General features: G+C 36.2%; 1 protein-coding gene and 1 long non-coding RNA gene across 7 annotated transcripts in view; one reads left to right on the top strand and one right to left on the bottom strand.

The window, feature by feature from the left end:
- The window catches only part of KIAA0825 (KIAA0825 ortholog), a 356,819-nt gene that overhangs the window by 301,516 nt on the left and 30,314 nt on the right, over positions 1-24,989 (bottom strand). For 5 of the 6 annotated variants that reach the window (XM_021085379.1, XM_021085380.1, XM_021085377.1 and 2 more), the window contains one exon: positions 8,919-9,050. The exons of the other annotated variant lie outside the window; for it this stretch is intronic. In XM_021085379.1, the coding sequence (XP_020941038.1) occupies positions 8,919-9,049 (131 nt within the window). In that variant the 5' untranslated portion in view covers position 9,050. The remainder of the gene's footprint in view (positions 1-8,918; positions 9,051-24,989) is intronic. 6 annotated transcript variants of the gene reach the window in all.
- On the top strand, positions 176-24,694 carry LOC110259689. Its single transcript, XR_002342053.1, has 3 exons — positions 176-524; positions 23,463-23,516; positions 24,500-24,694. It is a non-coding gene; the product is annotated as an uncharacterized LOC110259689 (long non-coding RNA).

The raw sequence follows: 24,989 nt of genomic DNA on the forward strand, positions 1-24,989 counted from the left end.
CCTGAAACTAATATAGTGCTGTGAATCAACCATACTTTAATCATACATACACACATTTTTAAAAGAAAGAAAAAATAAATGTGCTGGAATTATTACCATCACCAAATCCAGGGTGGGGATGAGACTGGCATGGGATTGGGGAGATATACACAGTTTTAGCAATAGTGATAATGTTTTATTCCTTCAACTGGATGGTGGGCACATGAATGTTTATCATAGTACTTACTCTTTATGCATTTTCATATGTCTCAACACTTCTTAATAAATTTGAACCCCAATGTGCTTTAATTATAAAGACTCTGAATTACCCAAGTTAATGATGTATGCAAGTGGATGCATTACTGCGAGGCTGTGTGTAAATCGATTTATAATCCATTTTTAAAATGCAACAAGCAATATGTTTTTCAAAAGGATATCAGTAGTAATTTTCTCATTCAACATTCATTCCTAGGTTCCTTGAGTGTGAAAATTACTTATTGAATGAAAGCACATTTGATAAACATTAACTGAATGCTGAATATGTGGTAAGTACTGTGATATATGCTAAGTGTCTAAATATGAATAAGACATGGTCCCATTCCTAAAGGAATTCTTTCGAGTATGAGAGAAGCCTGTAAATGAATAACTACGTTAAGGTAAGACTTGATAAGAAGTGTGTGTACAACGTGCTAAGGGAGTCACTCAGTGTGCTACTGGGAAGTGTAGAAAAGGCTTCTCCCTGTAGAAAAGATCATATGCAAGGATATTGATGCTCTAAGAAAATTAATGATATCATTGTGCTTAGAATTCACTGACACCTGACCCCTGAGAATTCAGTGTTGATCTTAATCACACTTTATTTATTTAGATGATAAAAAATACGAATTTATTTCTTTTTGGTTACAACTACATTTATGCATTATATACGTATGTATGTACATATATACACTATCTTAATTCCGAAAGGATAGAGATGTGCTATAACTAAACAGCACAAGAGCTGATTACTATCAGACTGGTGTAGTTGAGGATCAAGGAGAGGAAGTGAGGAAAAGAGAATAATTATGACATAAAATCTTAGCACTTAAGCTTAGTGTAAAATTCTTTAACAATTTAAAACATAGTCTATTATTTCATCACAAAACAGTTCAAAGAGGAAAAAAATTATGCTCCACTGGTAAAATGTGTATATGTATGTGTAACTGGGTCACCATGATATACAGTAGAAAAAAAATAGTATTGGGAAATAACTATTATAAAAAAATAATAATAATAAATAAAAAAAGAAATAGCATTAGAGAGTAAAAAAAAGATCAGAACTTCTTTCACATAAAGGTTGTAGAAAACATATAGGTATGGTTTCAAGGCAGGTTAGAAGTTTTATTTTTTAGATTAGGGTAGAGAATAAAGACTTTTCACGATATGGGAAATGTAAACATCAATTTTTTTTTTTTTTTTTAAGGGCCACATCTGGGGCATATGAAAGTTCGTGTGCTAGGGGTTGAATCAGAGCTATAGCTGCCAGCCCAAGCCACAGCCACAGCAACACAGGATTTGAGCTGCATCTGCGGCGTACACCACAGCTCACAGCAGTGCGGGATCCTAAACCCACTGAGAGAGGCCAGGGATCGAACCTGTGACCTCATGGTTACTAGTCAGATTTGTTTCCACTGAGGCACAAGAGGAGCTCCTAAAAATTTTTTTTGTAAGCTTTTATATTATTTATTTATTTATTTATTTATTTATTTATTTATTTTTGGCCGTACTTGTGGCACGTGGAAGTTCCCAAGCCAGGGATTGAGCCCACACTGCAGTTGTAGCCTGAGCCACAGCTGCAGCAATGTGGGACCCTTACCTCTCTGAGCCACAAGGGAACTTCCTTGAAGTTCTTTATACTTCTCACCAACAATATAAATTCAGTCAAAGGAAAGGGCTTTTTCAATTCTATCATATATTTAAAAACACCAAGACAGAGTTGTGAGGTAAATTAGAGTTTTCTTGTATTTAGATAAATTCAGCTTACCTAAAGAGATGATTAAAACTCCTCGGACTTACCAGACAATTAATAGGGAAGAGAGCTGAGACAGAAAAACTACTGTGTCATTAAACCATAAGTCAGCCATGACATAAAAACTTATTTTCCCAAGAGAAGGATATTTATAGACAACATTTTTTTTAAGGTTGTAAAAAGGATTCATAAAACAACTGCTTTAATGGCTAAAAAGTGTAGTAGGAAATTAGATATGTATATTTTAAAGATGCTTTATTTATTTCAAAAAGCTTTAACTATATTTTCAGGGAAAAAAAAAATAACCTTTACGCCAAATCCTGTTAACAACATTCGCGTTAAGATTTTCTCAAATGAATCTTCCCCTTTCCAGGCCTATACCTGGCTCAGGTTATCATCTCTCATCTGGACTATATAAACAGCCTCCCAAGATTTCTATCTACTGTTAACCCACTTTCTGTTCAGAGTTATTCTATGAGGGAGACAGCATGAAGGAAACTTCAGAGTTAGAATTCTCAAGTATTTGTTGCTTTATACCACCAATCCTCAACACAAAAGTTTAGAGAGGCTTTAGAAGGGTCCAGATTGCTTCAGGAAAGTTCAAACCCAGTTGTAGGGCTGTGCCAACCTAAAAAATCTGAAGTGCTTCCAAAAGAATCAACCAATTATGAAATACTCCCTACCTTCCAGCCAAAGGCAGTTTAGTCCTGGCAGTACTAGAGTGAGCCTGGCACCATATGCCAAGGCACTGTTAGACCTCTTCTTCCTTCTCAAATTTACATCTAAATTAGGATTCCTTTCCATAGACTGTAGTGTCAAAGGGAGCTCCCATGAAGTGGCACAGGGCTATGTTAACAATATAAAGAACATTTTCCAGAAACGTTCTATAGAGGTATTAGGACATGACAGTTTAAAACTCATGACTGGCAAGAGTAAGTTAATGTGCTTTCTTTTTTATCTATGGAGGTTTGCCCAGCTTCCAAATTTTAGTACAGTTACTAGTCAGATTGCAGCTTATCCCAATGAAACCACACAAACTGAAATCAGAAAAAAAGTGGGAAATTTATGAGCATTTGTTCTGTGATGATTCCCTTGATTCTCTTCTTGATAAAGAAGAGAGAGGATATATAATAATGAAAATCAGAAGAAATGTGTGAACACATCTCCTCTACATCTTTATCTCCACTGCCCAGATAAATTTAATCATTAAATCAGATAACAGATTTGACTGCAGGTTGCAAACTAAGAGGTGTTTCTGTTTTTGGTTTTTGGTTTTGTCTTTTTAGGGCCACACCCACAGCATATGGAAGTTCCCAGACTATGGGTCAAATCTAAACTGTAGGACTGGTTTACACCACAGCCACAGTAACGCAGGATCTAGGCAGTGTCTGCGACCTACACCACAGGTCATGGCCACGCCAGATCCTTAACCCACTAAGCAAGGCCAGGGACTGAACCCGCAGGCTCATGGATACTAGTTGGGCTCGTTAACTCCTGAGCCATGACGGGAACTCCTACAAACTTAAAGAGTTTTAATAATACCTGTGGTTACATTGTGAGGAGGTAGGACATACAACCTACAGTTTCATATTATGCCTACAGGAAGCGAAGTCAGGTGCAGCACTGCTGGAGAACACGTTTATAACAGCTAATTGTACAACCTCTAAGAACCAACCCATAAACTTTTTTAAGGAAGAAAGGACACACATATGCATGTATGTGCAGTAATAGCAGAGAAACTGCAAATAATGTACATACTCATCAAGAGGGAATTGGCTTATTATACTGAGAGATTTTAAAAATACATTAAGTAAATATATGTGTATAACTGCAGTACATACACAAATTCCCATTTGCATAAAAAGGGGAATATATTTTTGGGTACAGGCATATATACATAAAGAACACTTCTGGATAGTTATGCAATAATTCATCAATACAGGTTACCTCTGAAGAGCAAGACTAGGAGGATCAGTAGAGTAAGAAAACTTTTCCTCATTCTTGTCCTCTGTACTCAACTTTTCCTTATATTTGCCTTTCTCTATTGTCTGAAATTTTCCCTGTGTATTATTTTTATAATGTAAAATACTTAATGGAAAAGAAAACTAGCACTTGATCATAGCTTCCTCTATCACATTCTACTCGTCTAACTTCACACTAGCTTAAGCTAGAGCAAACATAATGGATGTCTAACAAACATAGTTACTGACCATCTTCTAGCCTACTTTGTGCCAAAACTGTTTTAGGCAGTGGGAATACAAGGATGCACAGTTAGTCTTTAAAGCAGAAAGGAAATAACAAAACTAGCTTCCATCCCCAACTCAGCTCCATCCTACATCTCATAAAAGGATATTCTTAGTCCAGATTCTCGTATAAAAATTGTGATTAGCAAAGGCTGTGTTGTTAGTGACCCTTTTTTTAGACAAGGTGTTGATGTTGCTGCATCCTTGACAAGGCCTTTTTCCAGGGAAAGCCATCAAGGTTGGGTTAGCCCTCAAGGCATCAATCATCTACAAGAAAGATGAGCCAGCCATGCAGCCACATCTCATTACCAGGGCTCAGCCCCCTATTAGTTTTCGTCCCCTGTACTTGTCCTCACAGCTGGGCTGTTTTCCCTGGGCACCTCTGATTGGTATCTCAGAAGTAGGGACTTACCTCCCCATGGACTATAAACTCTGACCCTCAGTGGGGAATAGTGAACTGGCTACTGCTGGCTCAATCCCCTTATTTTTAGTACAATGCTACTCATACTTTGGTTATTAAAACAGTTTATAAATAGGAAGACACTCCTCTTTACTTATTTTCTGTGAAAAGATAATTCCAATAACGTTCCTTAGGAATGCCTCCAAACAATAATACTTTATTGTTGTGTGCACATTTGGCCAAGAGTAGGTAAAGCTAACATACATAAAAGTTATATTTTTAAAAATTGTCAAACACTTAACATGTATGCATTGCCTGAAAGAAACTCTCAACAACCGTGTAACAGAGCTTCTGATCCCACTACTTATCTCAGCCTCCTGAAGCAAAGGTCTAAGGAAAGTTCTGAGGGCCCGTAATACACAACCCTGCAGAAAGAAGTTAAAATGCCATGGATATTCAAATAATGGAGCTAATGGTGACAGAAAATGATGAGAAAGTGGTTCAATATGTCACCTTGAAACAGCATGGTTTAATGTATAGAAACCACGTATTCAATATTCTGTCATGATATAAAGTTAATTCCCTTCCCCCTACCCTAACCTCACCTCTCTTGGATCAAGACAAATGATATTATCCATGGTACTGGTAACACTTCTTGTTCTATCTTTAGATTTTAAAAAAAGGCAGTAATCCTGCACAGTGCCAGCAAAACTTACATCCCTGGGTACATACAAAGTTTGACTATAATTAGTAAAGAGAAAGATAAAAGAAACTCTCCATGATACAATTGTATCTATCCAACTGAACATTAAGAGGAGAAAAATGATTCAGGTCATATTATGGCCCCAAGAGAACTTATATACCTCAATATCATATTCAACTAATAAGTTTTATTCAGCTCAAAAAATATTTTGGTGCTACATGTGGTTTCAGTTACTGAACTAAGTCTGTGGATACAACATTCAGAGCATTCCTTTTTGGCAGGTTATTCACCCTCCTGCTAACAATGTTGCTATGTGTTAAAGGTAAATGATTCACCATCACTGATTTCCACTGTCAGACCTAAGAGTCACCTAGCTCCGACTTGAATGGAAATGAGGATGTAAAGTGAAAATGGTCTGCGAGAATGACAGCCTCTCTTGAAGGGCAGGTGAAGGTTCAGTGACCTCTGGGCACTCCAGTCCATTCTGGTGAATCACTGCTTTGGGAAGCAAAAGACCCTGTGGCTCATAAAACCTGATGATATTAAGAAGAGAGAAGGAATTCACACTTAGAATTCAGGGTCACTGCTAGAAATACAAGTTTAAAAATTCAAGGGTAAGGAAAAATACTGTATTTAAAAATGAATTACTAAGGTTTTTTTTTTCTTTTAAAAGTATTGGGGAAAGCCATATCATACAGATGTTCATTACTTATTCAATGTACACCATTGAGAGATAAATAGAACGGTTAGAATACAAAAATGCCAAGGGTAATTCAACTACTGCAGTGTAAGTGTGGCATAACTGATTCGTCGTGACATACAATTTTCTAAAAGCTATTCTGTTAGAAGGCAATAAATGAGTGCATAAATGATTTACACTCTTCTGAACCATGGTTATTATTCAGTATTTTATTTTTAAAAATATATACACCCTATACTATTATGTTTATTCTCTAGAGTATAATAAAAACATAATTGAATTTGATGAAAAATAGACTTGATTCTAAATGTAGCACACAGCACATACAATTCTCCCTTATTTTACCCCTCATGAAGATCAATGGTCACTTGAGGTGGTTTTGCTCCAGGTTTGTTTTAATATATAGGCAATAAAATATTTTTAATTTAAAAATTATATCCTTATATTCCATGTCATATTTTCTTTTTAATACTAACATCTGATTTTTGACCTAAATAACAATTTATGAATGTAAAATACAATATTTTAATCACTGTTTTACTTCTAAATATGATTTCTTATTAACCAGGTAGGGCAGGAAATTAACTACAGATGGTTTAGCAAATAAAAATGAAGCAGTCTATGACAAAGGATAAGAGTTCAGTGACTTTTTGGATGGAGCCTCAAGGCCATTAAGAACAAAGGTTACTTCTTAAAAAAAGATTTAAAATTTGTTTTAATATAATCATCTCCCTATGAATACGTGTATAACTGAATCACTTGGTTGTACACCTGAAACTAACACATTGTAAATCAACTATACTGCAATAAAAATTTTTTTTAGTATCATTTAGTGAAAAGAAATATATTAACCATCTCTAGAATATAGATAAGTGACTTGTTAATTTATCTTCCTTTAAGCATTTACTTTGGAAACTTGTAATTGTATGAACTTTTTCATCTCTTTGAAATGTATTCCTTGAAATACTAGAGAGACCTTTTGGCAGCTTTCTTGGTCAGGACTGTCTATCTCAAGGACCTGGGAGTCATCTTTTTGAAATGCCAATACCAAGGGAGGTAGCCCCCCATCTCTCATTTCCTGTGCCTAACTTCATTGGGTGCCTTATTCCAATTTGCAAAACTGCTTCTTCGATAAAGATACAAGAAATTTGCTGCTCCTCAGGATGAAGCCAATTAGCAAACACAAGTGTTCTTTAATCATGGTAAAGTTAGGATGAATTATGTGTGAAAAAATGTGCTGTCAAATCCTGTTTATCTTGAAAATCTGTAATGGGTATACCTACTATATAAAGGGCTGTGATCCTTCTGTCGTAATGTCTTAGCAGAATGCTTGGGATGCACAGTACAGTCTGGTTTAATGCTTGCTGAAATAAAAGTTTTTTCTTTCTCTTGGGCCTTTGTAGAGAGGATTTATGGGACTGTGAAAGATTTTGTTTTTAATTATAATTCCCCAGCAACATGCTATCTTTTGAATTTGTTATTTATGCCCATTGTTATGATGAAAAATTAACTGTATTCTAATGTAAACATGAAGAAAAAAAATTATAGGAAAATCTTGCTTGTTTCAATTTCTTTGATAATTCAATGTAATCCTATAAATTTTTAAAAAGGAAACACTATACATAATTGTATAGTAGAAATTTTTACTGTGGTTTGCTTATTTATAACCTGCATGAGGTGAATTATTAGAATCTAAGACCAAAAGGATTCAGATAAGAGAAGTGACTCTAGGATCCACAAATATCCATGAAGACAAATTCCCTTCTTATCAGAGAATATGTATTAGTGGAAATCTGCTTGGCTGTCTCAGCTTCCCCCAGTGTTTGATAACACTAATTTTGGAGTAGGTGATAGCGACTAACTTTGCATAGATGGGACCCTCCAACCTCCCAAGTAAGTGAAAAGACTTAAAATGACAAATGTTACATAAAAATAACTTTAATGTTCTGCTTTCAGTAATTCAAGCAATCCATGGCTTAATACTACCATTTTATTTTAATACCTTAATTTCAAAATTTTAATCTCTGTGCTTGTCCATCAAATGAGAAGGCTTACCTCTAAACAAATTAATGAAAATCCAGGCCAGCAACATTGGCAAACTCAAAGAAATCATGAATAGTGCAGGGGAACAGAATGTGCCACCCTAAAATATGTCTCTTTGGCATATTAATTATTTTCAGCTGGTTGTTTTCTAAGAAACACACATGGTAAACACTTTGAAAACCAAGTGGGATTTACTCTTTAGTAAGAAACATTCACATTTATAAGGGAAATCTCCATTTGTAAGGGTGTCTCCCTCACTGTACCAGGCAGAGGAAGATGACCAATGGAGAAGGCACTGACTTAAACCTGCATTAAAAACCTTACACCTGTTTACTGTGCTTTTTCTTCTCACTGCTCTTACTGACTCTCTTCATCCTCAACATCTTCTGTCTTTACCAGGGATAGTATTTAAGGTGAGGGTTGTGGCCATTTGGGCCAGTTACTCAGTCTTTCTGGGTCTCTTCCATGTACATATATTATTAAATTTTTGATTTCCTTCTGTTCATTTATCTCATGTAAATTTAATTCTTAGACCACACTAAAGAACCAAGAAGGGTAGAGGAAAGTTTCTTCCTTCCCAATAATAGCACTTCAACAAACTTTATTTATTTGAAGGCAGTGCCTGTATTTTCTAGTTTCTAGGCCTTTTTAAAGTAGTAATCAGAAAGGAAAGGTCATGTTAAAATCTAGATGGGAGGGTCTAATCAATTTTTTTCAGTAAAGTTAATGATAATTAAAACCTAAAATTAACTTAAGAGCAGGAAACGCCAAAACTAGACTAGATAAAATTCCTGTAAATTAAACATGAAACTAAGTTTTTAAAAATAATTACCAATATTTACCTTGTAGCATTTTGTTCTATCTTTTCATCAATGTCACTGAAGATCTGCTTAAACTCCAACTCTCCAGGCAATGAATTTAACAAACAATGTAGATCAAAAGAATTATGGGAATATTCATCTCCCCAATCCATTCTGAGGAATAAGAATAAACAACATGTCAGTTTCCCCAAAATGAAGGGAAAAAAAAAAATCCATTTCAAGTTGTAATACTAATGCCAAAATAACAACTCCATTTATAGGCAAAAAAATATATCAGTAGAAAAACCAGGGTATCATTAACCTAAGCAGAGTATTTTGTCATTTAAATTTCATGAGGTGTGACCTAGTTTTCACACTTCTCCAAGGTCTGAAAACTGAAAAAAATAGAGAGTACTTAAGCATCCACTTCTTCTCACTGTAACCAAGAGTTGCAAAAGAAATGGCAGCTGATAGATGCTTATAGAATGGATAAGCAATGAGGTCCTGCTGTACAGCACAGGGAACTATATCCAATTTCTTGGGATAGAATGTGATGGAAGATAGAATGAGAAAAAGAATGTATATATATGTATGACTGGGTCACTATGCTGTACAGCAGAAATTGACACAACACTTCAAATCAACTATATACTCTAATAAATATAAAATAAAAGAAAAAATTTTGAAGCCTCAGAGAGGATGGTGAACAAGGGTTGTTGCAATAAGAATTCAACAACTTCCTTCCACTCTTGTCAACATAATGACCTAGCAATGGTAACCTCAGAATTTTTAAAGTCTCATTTGCTGGTCCTATTTATATGAGAAGAAGGAAAATTCCCTTGAATTCCTCTAGGGACCCTGTCAACCTACATATTTATAATGGACTAAAACTTAAATATAGGAGTTCCTGTGGTGGTGCAGTGGTTAACAAATCCAACTAAGAACCATGAGGTTGCGGGTTCGATCCCTGGCCTTGCTCAGTGGCTTAAGGATCTGGCATTGCTGTGAGCTGTGGTGTAGGTCGGATCCCGTGTTTCTGTGGCTGGCATAAGCAAGCGGCTACAGCTTTGATTAGACCCCTAGCCTGGGAATCTCCATATGCTGCGGGAACGGCCCTAGAAAAAGCAAAAAGACAAAAAAATAAAAATTAAAAAAATTAAAAAAAAAAACTTAAATATAAAAATACTTCTAGGGAGATATGCATTTTCTCACTACTAAAATTTCAATTATTCATTCTTCCATATGTATTCATTGAGTGCTTGATACATAATAGGCACTGCTGTAGAAGCTAAGGATGTAGCTGCAAAAAGTCAAAGTCCCTGCCTCTTCAGGACAACAAAACCTCAATATTTCTGTATACCAGTAAGTCTAATATCTTCACATTTTCCTAGCAGCTCAACTAATTACAGCTAATAACTATAATAATAGTCATTTCTAAAACCAATGGCCAATATTACTACTAATAAATTCAGTTTATGTATTTGCACTTCTAAAGACCTTTTTCAGTGGTTTAAGTTTTGAGATGATGAGTCATTAAAAATTGTTGCAAGTGGGAGTTCCCATCGTGGTACAGTGGAAACGAATCCGACTAGAAACGATGAGGTTGCGATCCCTGGCCTTGCTCAGTGGGTTCATGATCCGGCACTGTTGTGAGCTGTGGTGTAGACGTGGCTCGGATCTGGCCTTGATGTGGCTGGGGTATGGGCTGGCAGTTGTAGCTCTGATTAGACCCCTAGCCTGGGAACCCCCATGTGCCACTGGTGCGGCCGGCCGTAAGAAGACAAAAAAAGAAAAATTGTTTCAAGAAAATAAAATTTCACTTTCACAATGGAAAGATTTGAATGGCATAGGGTTCTTATAGAGAACTCAAACGTAGTAACTATTTTGTTTGTAGCCATCTTCTCTGTAATAAAACAAGTTATATATCAATACTCTGTTCAGAGTTGTCCCACTTTGTCAATATTGTAGAGCCTTGTTAGTTCAGTCTCCCACACATTCAAAACTCAAGAAAATATGTATAGGAGTTGGTTTAAATACAATACCAAAATAGTAATATGATTTGTTGTATATCTACTGTGTATAAGGAACTTTATATATATATCATCTTTCTTAATCTTCATAATAACTCTACAAAACAGTTATTATTCTCATTTATAGGGAAAAGAACTTGGGTTCTAAGAGCTTAACTAACATGTCCAGGTAACAAAGATACCCAGTGTTAGGGGTGGGGCTTGAACCCAGATCTATTTGGTTTTAAAACTTGAGGATGCTGGTCTCTTGAGAAACAAATCAGTTAACTGCATACCAACCATCCAAACATTGAAGAATATAGCAATGATACGAACCAAAATGTCAAAATGGTTATCCCTGAACAGACTGATAGACTATGGTTGATTTTATTTTCTTCTTCTTCTTCTTTTTTTTTTTTTTTTCTTTTGGTCTTTTTGCTTTTTCTAGGGCCGCTCCTGCGGCATATGGAGATTCCCAGGGTAGGGGTCTAATTGGAGCTCTAGCCAGCGGCCTATGCCAGAGCCACAGAAACACCAGATCCGAACCGCGTCTGCAACCTACACCACAGCTCACAGCAACACCAGATCCTTAAGCCACTGAGCAAGGCCAGGGATCGAACCCACAACCTCATGGTTCCTAGTCGGATATGTTAACCACTGAGCCACAATGGGAACTCCTTATTTTCTTCTTTATACTTAGCATTTTCCTGTTTTTGCAGTAAGTATTTATCATTTTATATAGCTTAAAAAAAAAAAGAAATTTTTCTGGTTCTCAGGAGATGTAAGATCTTTTACTTTACATTTTCTATGTCCTCATATAAAACATCTTCCAACCTTAATACTTCTCTCTGGCCAATCTGTTTATCACTTCTTTTAAAATCTGATACAAACCTTACACAATTTTAAAATATCTCTTGACTAACTGTGACCACTTCACCAAACTTTTTATATTATTTTGTGTTATTTGAAATTACAAACACTGTTAAAAGAAAATCTATTGTTTTGTGTTATTTCAATATTAAATATGTATATTGTGTCCATTGCAATCAGCTCTGGGATAAAACAACAATGGACTGAAACATATTGAACATTCAGAAAAGGTTGGTGACCATGATTTTAAAGGATTCCCCATCTACATGGTTGTATGATTTTCTCTATTTAACTTCAGTAGAGAAGTTAGTCGATACAAACAAAGACTGCCATTATAAAGGAATGTCATTTGATAACAATGATGGGGTGGGTACCAGAATGATGATGGTTCAAAGTTTTCATATGACCAGCATAGATCTGTGATGCTTCCATATTTATAGTAAGTTTCCAAGGTCATCTGATGATGGACAAAAACAAGAGTCACCTTTACAGGTAAAGAGGCAGTAAGTTTGAGATGCTGTATGATAGGATAAAAGAAAATTTGAGGGGCAACTATAACTAGTAAGATGAGAAAATTAACCTGAATGAATAGGGATGCTCAGGACCAACGTGAGAGATAAAAGAGGGAGAGTAGACACATAGGCAATGCTAAAGTTTGGATTTAGAAGTTTTTTGTGTTTTTGTTTTTGTTTTGTCATTAGGAGGGCAATGATCCCTGTGATGAGAAAGGACCCACAGAATATGTATGAGCAGACACCAAGCCTCCCATTTCCTTACAAGTACTCTGTGGGCCCACAGTATGTCTGACACTGTGCAGGGTGTCACGAAAGAACACAGAGAGTGAGTGGTTGAGCAGTTTCTCCTCTCAACAAAGAGCAATAAGAGTAAGACCATAAGAAAGGGAGCCAAGAGTTCCCGTTGTGGCTCAGAGGTTAATGAATCCCACTAGTATCCACGAGGACGTGGGTTTGATCCCTGGCCTCGCTCAGTGGGTTAAGGATCTGGTGTTGCCATAAGCTGTGGTGTAGATTGCAGATGTGGCATAGGCCGGTGGCTAAAGCTCAGATTCGACCCCTAACCTCCATATGCTGCAGGTACAGCTCTAAAAAAGACAAAAAAAAAAAAAGAAAAAGAAAAAGAAAAAAAAGAAAGGGAGCCAGTAGAAAGATCACTGCTATTCTCTAAGTAAAAGATAAATATGACCTAAATGACAGAGAAGTAAATTATTCAGGGTCCAATGTACTTTGACAAATACTTCAGAGGTATTTCAAAAAGACAGAATTACTTTTAAAAAAATCTAAGGGGAAAAAGGAAGAGGCTGTGAAGGCATGGATCAAAATATAGCTAGATATTCTGTTTGTATTTCTATTAAACTGTCATCAGGAACACAATAATAATTTATCAGAATGAACAAAGGTTCTTATCCTAAGGCATGATCAAAGATGATAACTATAACTGTTTAAAGTACTATTAACTTGGTTTTTCGAATTGCCATTCTACAATGCTGTTTTTAAATGTTCATTCTCTTGTGATGTTTCTGATTGTTTTTCATAGATGATTAAAAATAAAATGTCTAATATTTAAAATAACAGCCAATGTAATATTAAATATTGTCTTTTAAAGATGAATTACGTTTGAAGAATTATATCTAAACCAAACATCTGTAGTAGTGTTTCAGCCATAGGCAAATTTTAACAGTTGAGTTATAAATTCCTAATAACAGTGACCATAATAAAATATGAACATACTATAAGCACTGCCAGAAAACAATACAGGAAAGCAATAAAAACAAAAACAAAAAACCTTATGAGATCAAAAGAAAGCACATAAAAGTAATTTTGGACTCTTAGTTGTCCTTTGACATACTTTAAAATTATACACCTTTTGGAAGTGACTGTTGTAGCTCACTGGGTAACGAAACTGACTAGTATCCATGAGGATATGGGCTCGATCCCTGACCTTGGGTTAAGGATCCGGTGTTGCTGTGAGCTGTGATGAAGGCTGCAGAAGCAGCTCAGATCTGGCGTTACTGTGGCTGTGGCTGTGGCGTAGGACAGCGTCTACAGCTCCAATTCGACCCCGAGCCTGGGAACTTCTACTTGCTGTGGGTGTGGCCCTAAAAAGAAAAAAAAAAAGGATACACATATAATGGTTGGAGTCTTTATTTTATCTTTTTTAGATTTCTTCAATAATAAAACTCCTAAGTGCTTTTCATCTTAGGACCAACATTATTAAAAAAGGAAAGCTAGAAAAACCAACCTTTGGGAAAAAGATCCAAACTAAAATTTACTTAGTAAAAGAAACATTGGATCATGTGATTTTTGTTCTGTGGAAAAGCCTAGGAAGAAGGGTCATGTGCCTTTTCAAATCTACGGACAGTTTGTGGAATTAATGTGCCCCCCAGCCCTGGCTTACCTGAAGTTTTACCATTCAATATCACTGTCTAACCTAAAACAAACACTGCTAATAATAGCATGACCAAAGTGGGGTATGCTGATTAATTAAAAATAATTATACATTCCACACATAACTGAACGAGTTTTAAAATGTTGCTCTGTAACAAAACACATTTAACTCTAAACATCATTGAACCAAGAATCAATAGATTTGAGTCCTGATCCTGGTCTGCTAATGTCTCTGTGACTTTGGGTAAGTCGCTCAATCAGTCAAGAGGAATGGAGCTTATGTTTCTCATTTATAAAATGAGGTGAATGGATTTATTAGGCTCTGAGGTTTATTCTAGCCATGAAGTTGTTTTGTTCTATAAAAAATGGTAGAAGGACATATTTCTGAACGCCTCCAAATTAACTCTTCCAATGGACTATTTTACTCATCAGTACTATCATTTTTCCTGTATCTTGGACTCTCAGAGCTATTTTTAATCCTTCCTTGTTCCTTTCCCCAGGACTGCTACATGAAAAGCTAAAATAGGATCTATAGCTTAGCACAAATATATGAGTGTGTGTATTCTTTTTTCCTTTTCTGGCCACCACACAACATATAGGAGTTCCTGGGCCAAGGGATCAGATCCAAGCCACAGCTGCAACGTATACCACAGCTGGGGCAACACAAGATCCTTAACTCACTGTGCTGGGCCTGTTACTGAATCTGAGTCCCAACTCTCCAGAGAAGCTGCCAATCCCCTTGTGCCACAGCAGGAACTCCATTAACAACAAATATTGTATGAAAAGAGGAAAGGTGAGGCAGCAAGAGGTTCTTTTACAGTAATAGGTAGACACCCTGTACTGATATTCCATCCCTCAACGGGCAGCTCCCTAAGATATTCTAAGCAGCAATCACCCTATGTTTCTGGCTCCTCTGAACTGACACACTCTTCACTCAACAACAGATGTCTGAGACCAGCTGACATTGGATATCATGCCTCCACAAGAAAAAGAGTGACATTACGGAGTCAGCCCTTTACAGCTATCGTATATCCCTGTGCTATTATTCTTGGTATTTTTAATATTTGCATTATTCTATGTATTGCTGGTTTAATTTGAGTTGCTGTCTTGATAAAAAAGAAAAGTAAAAATAAACTTCGACTAGATCATCATTCTTAAATCTGGACCAGGCTTTTCTCCTGGGCCTGGCTCATTTTTACTTTTCCATTCATATTTAGTCACAAAATAGTCTTCCTATACCATTTACGAAGTCCCACCAACATTATATAATTCAAAATTTAACTTTTATTGCATTCAAAATTTAACTTTAACTACTTTATGTAGTTCAGTGCACTCATTCATTGAGACACAGATTAAAGGTACAATGGCTAAGTAATAATAATATTAAAGATAATAATAGTTAACACTTACATAGCATTTATATGGGCTATGCATTGTTCTAAGTACCTTACATATTTGAACTCATTTAACTCTCACCTTCATCCTATGGGATAGTTACCATTATAGTTTGCATATTAAAGATGTAGAAATTGAGGCACAACGAAGTTCGCGACTTGTCCAAGATCACTTGCATAGGAAGCAGCAAAGCTGGGAGGGATTCAAACTGCTTCAAAGGCTGGCCTTAATCACAATGACATAAATTCCCTCTTTATATAAATTTGTACTTAAAAAACATTATTTTACCACTTATATATGTTGGTTTATTTACTGCCAAATATATTTAAAAGCTTTCCCTAGAACCATTATAAATTTAATTCATTATGAAACCTATAAAATTTCCCAATTTTTTTTTTTAAGGCTAGATATTCCACTGTGATGATTCAGAGTTGCCAAAATTTTCTTTCTTTTCATCAGTTACTGAGAGTGGAAAATTTAATGTTTTAGACTACTCCAAAGACTGAGAAACAACTCAAATGGATCTCAGTTTGTTGACAGTCATTTCAGATCCCTTATAACATTAAAGTCTTAAATTAGGAAATAATGAACTTGTTATTTTATTTGATTTATTTTCTCAACTCTCAGCTATCTATTAGGTTTTCCCCCACAGACTGCTATGCTTTCTACTAATAATAACTGTGGAAGTTCTGATTACTATAATTATATGGGCTAGAGTATAATATATATCCATTGAGTGCTCATATCAACACACTACAGCTATTAAAATCCCCTTTGATAAAATTTAAAATACTTTATTGTAATTCCTCTATTAGTAATTTGTGTGTATGTATGAAGTAGAAATTGACAGGATCAATCAGAATACACTATTGTAGCTTGACAAGCAAACAGAATTAATTGTCATATGCTTCACTCACCAAATTGACAATGCTCTCTTTATTTTTTGGTGCATTTCATTTTCTAGAAAATATTTTCATTTTAATAATTCTTATAATCTTCAATATATAATCCTAGCCATCTCTTACTTTAATACAACAGTGAAAACAAGATAATTGAAAATGAATTTTAATTTCAGCACTCTTTTAGAACTTGGAACTCATACATTTCACATGATTTAAAAGTCATAAAACTATTATATATTTTGAGATTAGAGCTAAATAATGTTAAAAATCATGGGGTTATGATTAATGAATTTTCAAGTATAGTAAAACCTTATTAAATTTGGAAAACAGCACATCTGCATTAGAAAGTTTAAGTTTTGGAGCACTTTTTATAAGGCAGTTGTATAATGTAGAAACTATGAATAATAAACAGCTTATGAAACATCAATTATATTTTTAAGGAATTCACTTTTTATAGTTAGAGACAAATATTTGAAATTAGCATGTACTTTGTCTCTAAATGGGTGCTTCTAAAGGAGTTAGGGTTCTTAAAGTATGTTTCAAGGGTTGAAATATTTCTCCTAAAATGTTAATAGTATTGATGAGTTAGAGTAATGTGACACTGTTCTCCTAAATTTTGGCAATATTATTAGTATTTTTTTTCTTTTTACTTTTTAGGGCCGCATTGCAGAGTATGGAAGTTCCTGGGCCAGGAGTTGAATCAGAATTGCAGCTGCCAGTTTAAGCCACAGCAACAGCAACAATGGATCTGTGAACTACGCAGCAGCTTGCAGCAATACCAAATCCTTAACCTACTGAGTAAGGCTAGGGATCAAACCCACATCCTCAGGTCCTTAACCCACTGAGCTACAAAGGGAGCTCCTGGCAATATTTTTTTTCTTTTGTTATGGCTGCACCTACGGCATATGGAAGTTCCCAGGCTACGGGTCAAATTGGAGCTGCAGCTGCCAGTCTATCCCACAGCCATAGCAACACCAGATCCAAGCTGCATCTGCAACCTAAGGCAGCTTGTAGCAACACTGGATCCTTAAGCCACTGAGTGAGATGAGGGATTGAACTTGCATCCTCATGGAAGTTAGTTGGGTTCTTAACCTGCTGAGCCACAATGGAAACTCCCCATCAATATTATTTATTAATATTAACTTGATGAATAAATATACTTTGAAATACCCTTTAATGATTTTCAGGGCTTTGCTCCATCAATTATCACCAATTAGTCCTATATCATCAGTATCCCTTTCAGCTGACTATAAACATATTCACATTTCTTGCTTTTTAGAAACAACAAAAACCTCCTTAGGACCCCCTTCTTTCAAAGCCCAGCATCTCAAAATAGCAGTCCTTATTTCTTAATCTTACATTCCCACCTCTCATTTACTTCTCAACCCAGAACATCTGGTTTCTGCCTCCATCCTTAAACTGAAACTGACAAAATAGTTTTCAGTTCCTATCATACTCAATCTGTGCTCTATTTGGTACTGATAGCTACTCCTTCCTTGAAGTTGTCTTCTTTCTTGTCAGTTTTCCTAATTATTGTGCCTTCTTTGTTCTCTTCCAGCCTCTCACACCATTTATTCAGAGGCTCCTAGTAGGAGTCCCCACTTTGGGTGGTTGGCCAGCTCACATTTCTTTCTCTATCTGCTATTCTGTGTCAGATATACAATGGTGGTGCATTTCTATGCTAGAGGACCCAGCCCTCCTGGTCGTAACTAACAGATTCAGGGTCATAAACAGCAGAACAATCAGATTCATACAAATGAATTCTGAATTATGGAATGAAAACATGGACAGAGAATCACTGGTAGTAAACCAACCACATTAATTCCAACCGCCCAAGAGAAGGTGCATGGATTTTTCTGGCTGAGCCCCCTGTAATTGCCCCATTCCTCTCCTCCTCTGACTGACCAGTCATCCAGTTTTCTTTTGGTTCTGTGAGATACACACAATAAATCTTGGTGTTTTCATTGTTGTTGCAATTTAAATTATAACCAGAGTAGTTTTTATTAAACCAATAAGCATCTTTTTTTTTTTTTTTGTCGTTTTGCTATTTCTTGGGCCACTCCCGCGGAATATGGAGGTTCCCAGGCTAGGGGTTGAATCGGAGCTGTAGCCACCGGCCTACGCCAGGCCCACAGCAACGAGGGATCCGAGCCGCGTCTGCGACCTACACCACAGCACGGCAACGCTGGACCCTTAACCCACTGAGCAAGGGCAGGGACCGAACCCGCAACCTCATCGTTCCCAGTCGGATTCGTTAACCACTGCGCCATGACGGGAACTCCCCAATAAGCATCTTAAGTGGCTCCTCTCTCATCTCTGTCATTGAACACTGATATTTACCACAGAGTTTTCTCTAGACTTGCTTCTCGTTTAAAATATTTTCTTTGAGCATTTGTTGTTGTTGTTGTTGTCTTTTATGGGCTGCACCTGTGGCATATGAAGGTTCCCATGCTAAGGTTCAAATCTAGCTACGGTTGCCAGCCTATGGCAAGCCACAGCAATGCCACATCCTTAACCCACTGAGCAAGGCCAGGGATCGAACCCGAATCCTCATGGATACTAGTTGGGTTCATTCATCACTGAGCCTTGATGGGAACTCTTCCTTGAGCATTTTTCATTCAGAGCTACTGCTGCTTTTTATGTAATTTTACCAGAGAATGTTTATTTTACTTAAAAATTTTTTTAGAGTTCCCATTGTGTCTTGCAGGTTAAGGACCTGACGTCTCTGTGATGACATGGGTTTGATCCCTGCCTGTCCTCACTTAGGGGGTTAAAAATCCTGTGTTGCCATGAGGTGTGGCCTAAGTTGCAGAAGCAGCTCGGATACAGTGTTGCTGTGGCTGTGGTGGAGGCTGCCAGTTGCAGCCCCAATTCGACTTCTGGCCCAGGAACTTACACACGCCTCAGGTGTGGCCATAAAAAGAAAAAAAAAAAATTTGTTTTCTTTTTATTCATTGGAGCTTCTCCTCAGACCTCAAAAAAACTCTTCCTGGAGTTCCCATTGTGGCACAGTGGTTAACAAATCCGACTAGGAACCATGAGGGTGCGAGTTCGATCCCTGGCCTTGGTCAGTGGGTTAAGGATCCAGTGTTGCTGTGAGCTCTGGTGTAGGTCACAGATGCGGCTCGGATCCGAGTTGCTGTGGATGTGGTGTAGGCCAGCGTCTACAGTTCCAATTGGACCCTGGCCTGGGAACCTCCATATGCTGCAGGTGTGGCCCTAGAAAAGGAAAAAAGACAAAAAAAAAAAAAAAAAAAACAAAAAAAAAACCCTCTTCCTATCAGTTCTCATTTTGCAGCCTTCCCAAATTTTCTCATAGTCCCTTGGGAAGGGGACTATGGACATTTCTCTTTCACTTCTCTTCATATCTATCTCATGTTGAAGTTATTGGTCCTCTTCTTATTCCGCATGCTTTTCATTGAGTAACCTCATTCATCTATTATCTTGATGGTGAAAATTCAAAGTCCACATCTCTTAACTCTCCAAAACTCCGACACATATTTATTTCCAAGCACTTACTAGAAAATTCTACTTTGGTGATCCAAAGGTCCCTTAAACTCAATGTGTTCAAAATTTTATTCAAAGTTGTTTTCTTAAAATGACTTCTCTTCCTGTGTTATAGGGTCACCACTTACCTACTCTCCCTCTCCTATGCCAAGTATTTTAAATCATGTGTCAGCAAACTATGGTGTAGCCTGTTTTTTCTATGGCCTGCAAGCTAAGATAGTTTTTACATTTTTAACATACTGTAAAAACAAAAAACAAAACAAAACAAAAACACCACAGTGGCCATGTGTGGTGCACAAATTCTAAAACATTTATTACCTGGCATGTAACAAAAAAGGTTTGCTGAGCCATGTTTTAAATGGTCACCATATTCTTTGACCCTTTCTCCTCTAAACATTTTAAATGGTCACTAGTGTCTAAATTTGACTTCCTCTTTCTGCACTAATGTCCCAAATCTGAAAAAAACCTACCTCTACTTCAAGACTCACATCCTGTAGTATAATAAGAAATACATATTTGGTTTTTGCGACCCTAAGCCTTTTCTTACTTTGTCCTATGAGTCTCTTCCATTTGGCTGTTCCTCAGCTGTATCCTTTCTAGCAAAACCATAATCAGGAGTACAGCACTTTCAGAATTCCCTCTGTGGCTCAGTGGAAACGAATCTGACTAGCATCCAGGAGTACAGTACTTTCCTAAGTTTTGCGAGTCATCCAAACAAATTATGGAACCCGTGGGAGCCCCTGAATCAGCCTGGCAAAAGTGGGTATCCCTTGCAGACCTCACTTGCTCACATGTGAAGTGGGCACAATCTTGTAGGACCAAGCTTTAAACTTGCAGTGACTGTGCTAACTCCAGGCAGTTAGTGTTAAAACTGCTGAATTGAATTATAGGACACTCAAATGATACCCACCTTGCATACTGGCATTAGGCTTATGTTACAACCAAAAAGATTTTCCACAATGCATAGGACAACTCTAGTTTATATATATCATATCATATATACATGGTATATGATATGATATGTAATATAAAATATATATGTGCTTTTCATCTTTAATTATATTTTCCTACTACAACTGCCTTTGGTTGACATCTTGAGATAGTTGTTTGCTATAATGCCTTCTAATAAGAATGCTTTCGATAGAAAATCATGTTTATGAAAGCCATTTACTTTATCAATGTGGGTAATATTATTTATAGACAACATACAACTATAAAAACATAATTTGTGTTATTATCTTTAAACAGAAAAAATGTTACCTACAATTGTGGCTTACACCATTTTTAAATGTCTTTTAACAACTTGAACCATTTTCAGGACATTGTGAAAAGGTAGGAAAATATAATTGTGGTGAAAAATCAGGACTTTACTTTTATTTATGCTATCAAATAAAATTTAAATGCAATACCTCTTTCTAGTTTCCATCTACCAAAAAAGGAAATTAGATAAAAGTGATCTTTAAGGACCCTTCTAGTTTTAAAATTCTATGATTTTAATAATATAATCTATTTCTTTAGTATTTAACCTTCTGTTATACTGCCTTTGCAGTATACTTTTTAATTCTAGAGCTCACTAGAAGGATAATTTGTTGTTGGTTATAAACAAATTCATATGAAATGACCTGAAAATCTATTTAAAAAGCAATCAGTGAAAGTAAATATTGGATTTCTTCGTGTTAAATCTGCAAATCCATCACTATACTTGCTTTTTACTTTATTTGCTGCTTAACATATCTCAACAGTGAATCTATCATATCAACATAGTCATCATGATCCAAGCTGCAAATAATAGAGAGTGTCAGTGTCAATTTTGCTTTCTCACACTTGCTTCCCTTCACTTCATCTGATTTTAATAATCCCTGTCAAACCACAAACAGTCCAAATTACCTTCATGACACAGAAGCTTTCAAGGAGCAGACAGAATCTCAACTTTCATTTAGCAACTACAAAAGAAAGCTGTCCAGCTGGACAAATATTATTTCCACACTTGACAATCTCAACAGTTGAGCATGCATTTTAATTTTAACTAAACCTGCCAGGAGTTTGATATGAGCTTCTTGTTTTGTGCAGATTGACTTAAAGGATTATCAGACCAATGACTGTAATTGTGATGAAAGAGCACAGCATTTTTCTATTAAAAAATGAATCAAATACCAAAGCTGAGGGACCAAAATAAAGAGAAGAGGCAATGTGGAGTCATAGGTTTTAAGATAAAAACTACTTAAATGAGTAACTTAAATGCTTTAATTACTAAAGAAAGTCTAAAGGTACAAAACACATTCTTTGAAAAATAAGAACCCATAAGTAAAAATAAAATGTTAAAAAGTTAAAATTTTATGCATAGATACCACTGAGAAACAGGTCCTAAGAATGAAACCAAGAGATTTTTTCAAATTGTTTTAGACTAACTCAACTTCAAAGTTAAATTTCTAGGACAGTTTGAAGTGTCAAATCAGAATAAAACTGATGTCCTTGATAAGGTATTAAAAAACTGATTCTATGCTAACCAACATGCCCTTGTACACACAATGTGAAACTCCAAAAAAGTCAGAGTAAAAATGAATAATAAGTTTTCAGAGGAGTGATAGAATAAATGTTGCCTGCGAAACTATACATAAATTATTGTATCACTGAAGCTGAATTTATTAAACTTAAATATAGAAGTTTTAGGAGTTCCCATTGTGGCGCAGTGGAAATGAATCCTACTAGGAACCATGAGGTTGGAGGTTCAATCCCTGACCTTGTTCAGTGGGTAAAGGATCCGGTGTTGCTGTGAACTGTGGTGTAGGTGGCAGATGAAGCTCGGATCAGGCATTGCTGTGGCTCTGGCATAGGCCGACAGCTATAGCTTCGATTGGACCCCTAGCCTGGGAACCTCCATATGCTGTGAATGCGGCCCTAAGGAGACAAAAGACTAAATAAATAAATAAATAAAAGTTTCAAATGTAAAAATATTTCTGGAAACATATCCTAAGCTATATAGTTAAGAACCTCAAAATTGCCAACTGTCAGTCTTCTCTCCAACCTGCTACACTGTACAGGAGTCCCAGGCGCTTCCTTCCCCAAAGGAAGTGCTATTAGGACACTGTTTCTTCCCCAAATCTGTCTTGGACACCACAGCTCCATTTCCTTTACTAGTTCTTTATTTTGCCCTTTCCTTTGGTCTCCCAACAGATAATTTCATCCACATCCATGTCTTCTGCTACAACTTGTGTGTTGGAGCTCCTGTTCTAACTGTTTAACCCCATTTTGGATAACTCCCTTGAATGTTCCACAGGCACCTCAAACTCAGCATGTTCCCAAACAATTTTATTACCTTCCTTCCAAAAAGTCTTCATTTTCTTAAGGTCCCTATGATAGTTAACAGCACCACTCTCCATCTTGGTACGTAAGTCAGAAACATGGGAGTCATTCCCCACATGCTAACATTCTTTCACCAGTCCCACAGCCGTTGATTGGTATTCTCCGTATCTGTTATATCTATCCATGTTCCCACAGGGCTCTGGTATAAAGTCAACATCCATCACCTGGATTAGTGCAGCAGTTTGCTCAGTAAGTATCCTTATTTTTTGCACCATCCCCTAATTCATTCTCTATCCCACCACCAGAATGATCTTTGTAAAAGAGAGATGGGAATCAGTGTATAACAAGATATTAAATCTAAGTGATGGGGAGAAAAGTTACACTCTTAAGAGAGAAAACTTGGAAGAAAGAGTTAATTTTTAATTTGTTGGAGAAAACGGAGTTTTTATTAGAAATAATGAATACGAAGTACAAGAATTACAGTTAGGTGTAAACATAAAGCAATCTTTTGAATATGAGGAAAGGGGATTTAGGAAAGAAGGGATAAAGCATATATACATAAAAGGATTATATAATTTATCATCCAAACTAGGATATATTTTTAGAGTAAAAACAGTACCAAAAATAAGGACAATTACATAATTTTTGAGATACATATTTACTAATCAATTAAGTGGCTTTATTATATTCATGGACCTATATAATTATTATATTCAAAATAATATTTCTTCAAAAAATTCTTATATTTGTGCTCACTGAAGTGAAAAGTCTTTTTAGAGCTGCACCTGCAGCATATTCCCAGGCTAGGGGTCAAATCAGAGCTGTAGCCACCGGCCTATGCCACAGGCATGGCAACATGAGATCTGAGTTGCATTTGCAATCTACACCACAGCTCGCGGCAACTCTGGATCCTTAACCCACTGAGGAAGGCCAGGGATCAAATAGTCATCCTCATGGATGCTACTCAGATTTGTTTCTACCGAGCCATGACAGAAACTCCTGAAGTGAAAAATCTCTATATTATTTGAATACTAAAAACATAAAAACAGATGATTCTTGGTACATTTCACATACTTTAATCAATTTCCTAGTTTTATCCATCACAGACATTTTTCTGAAGACTGTGTTTTTTTAAATTTATTATTTTTATAATTTTCCAAGTTACATTTTATGGTTAGTAAATTTTAATTTGTTGACAACTTCAATTGACTCTTCTATATATTCTTTCTCAGGTATCTGAGAAACTTATTAAATTCAAAGAATATTCAAAAATGAAAAACAAAAGACTTAAACATAAGACAAGACACCATCAAACTAGAAGAGAACATAGGCAAAACTTTCTCTGACATCAACCATACAGATGTTTTCTCGGGTCAGTGTCCTGAGGCAACAGAGGAACTCGGGTCAGTCTCCTGAGGCAACAGAAATAAAAGCAAAAATAAACTAATGGGACCTAATACAACTGACAAGATTTTGCACAGCAAAGGAAGCCATAAAAAGAAAAAAAAAAAAAGACAACTTACAGAATGGGAGAAAATAGTTTCAAAAGATGCAACCGACAAGGGTTTAATCTCTAAAATATATAAACAATTTATACAACTCAACAGCAAAAAAGCCAACCCAATGGAAAAATGGGCAAAAGACCTGAATAGACATTTCTCCAAGGAAGATGTACAGAAGGCCAACAAGGACATGAAAAAATGCTCAACATCCCTATTATTA

The sequence above is a fragment of the Sus scrofa genome, chromosome 2 (assembly GCF_000003025.6).
Source record: "Sus scrofa isolate TJ Tabasco breed Duroc chromosome 2, Sscrofa11.1, whole genome shotgun sequence".
Classification (NCBI taxonomy): domain Eukaryota; kingdom Metazoa; phylum Chordata; class Mammalia; order Artiodactyla; family Suidae; genus Sus; species Sus scrofa.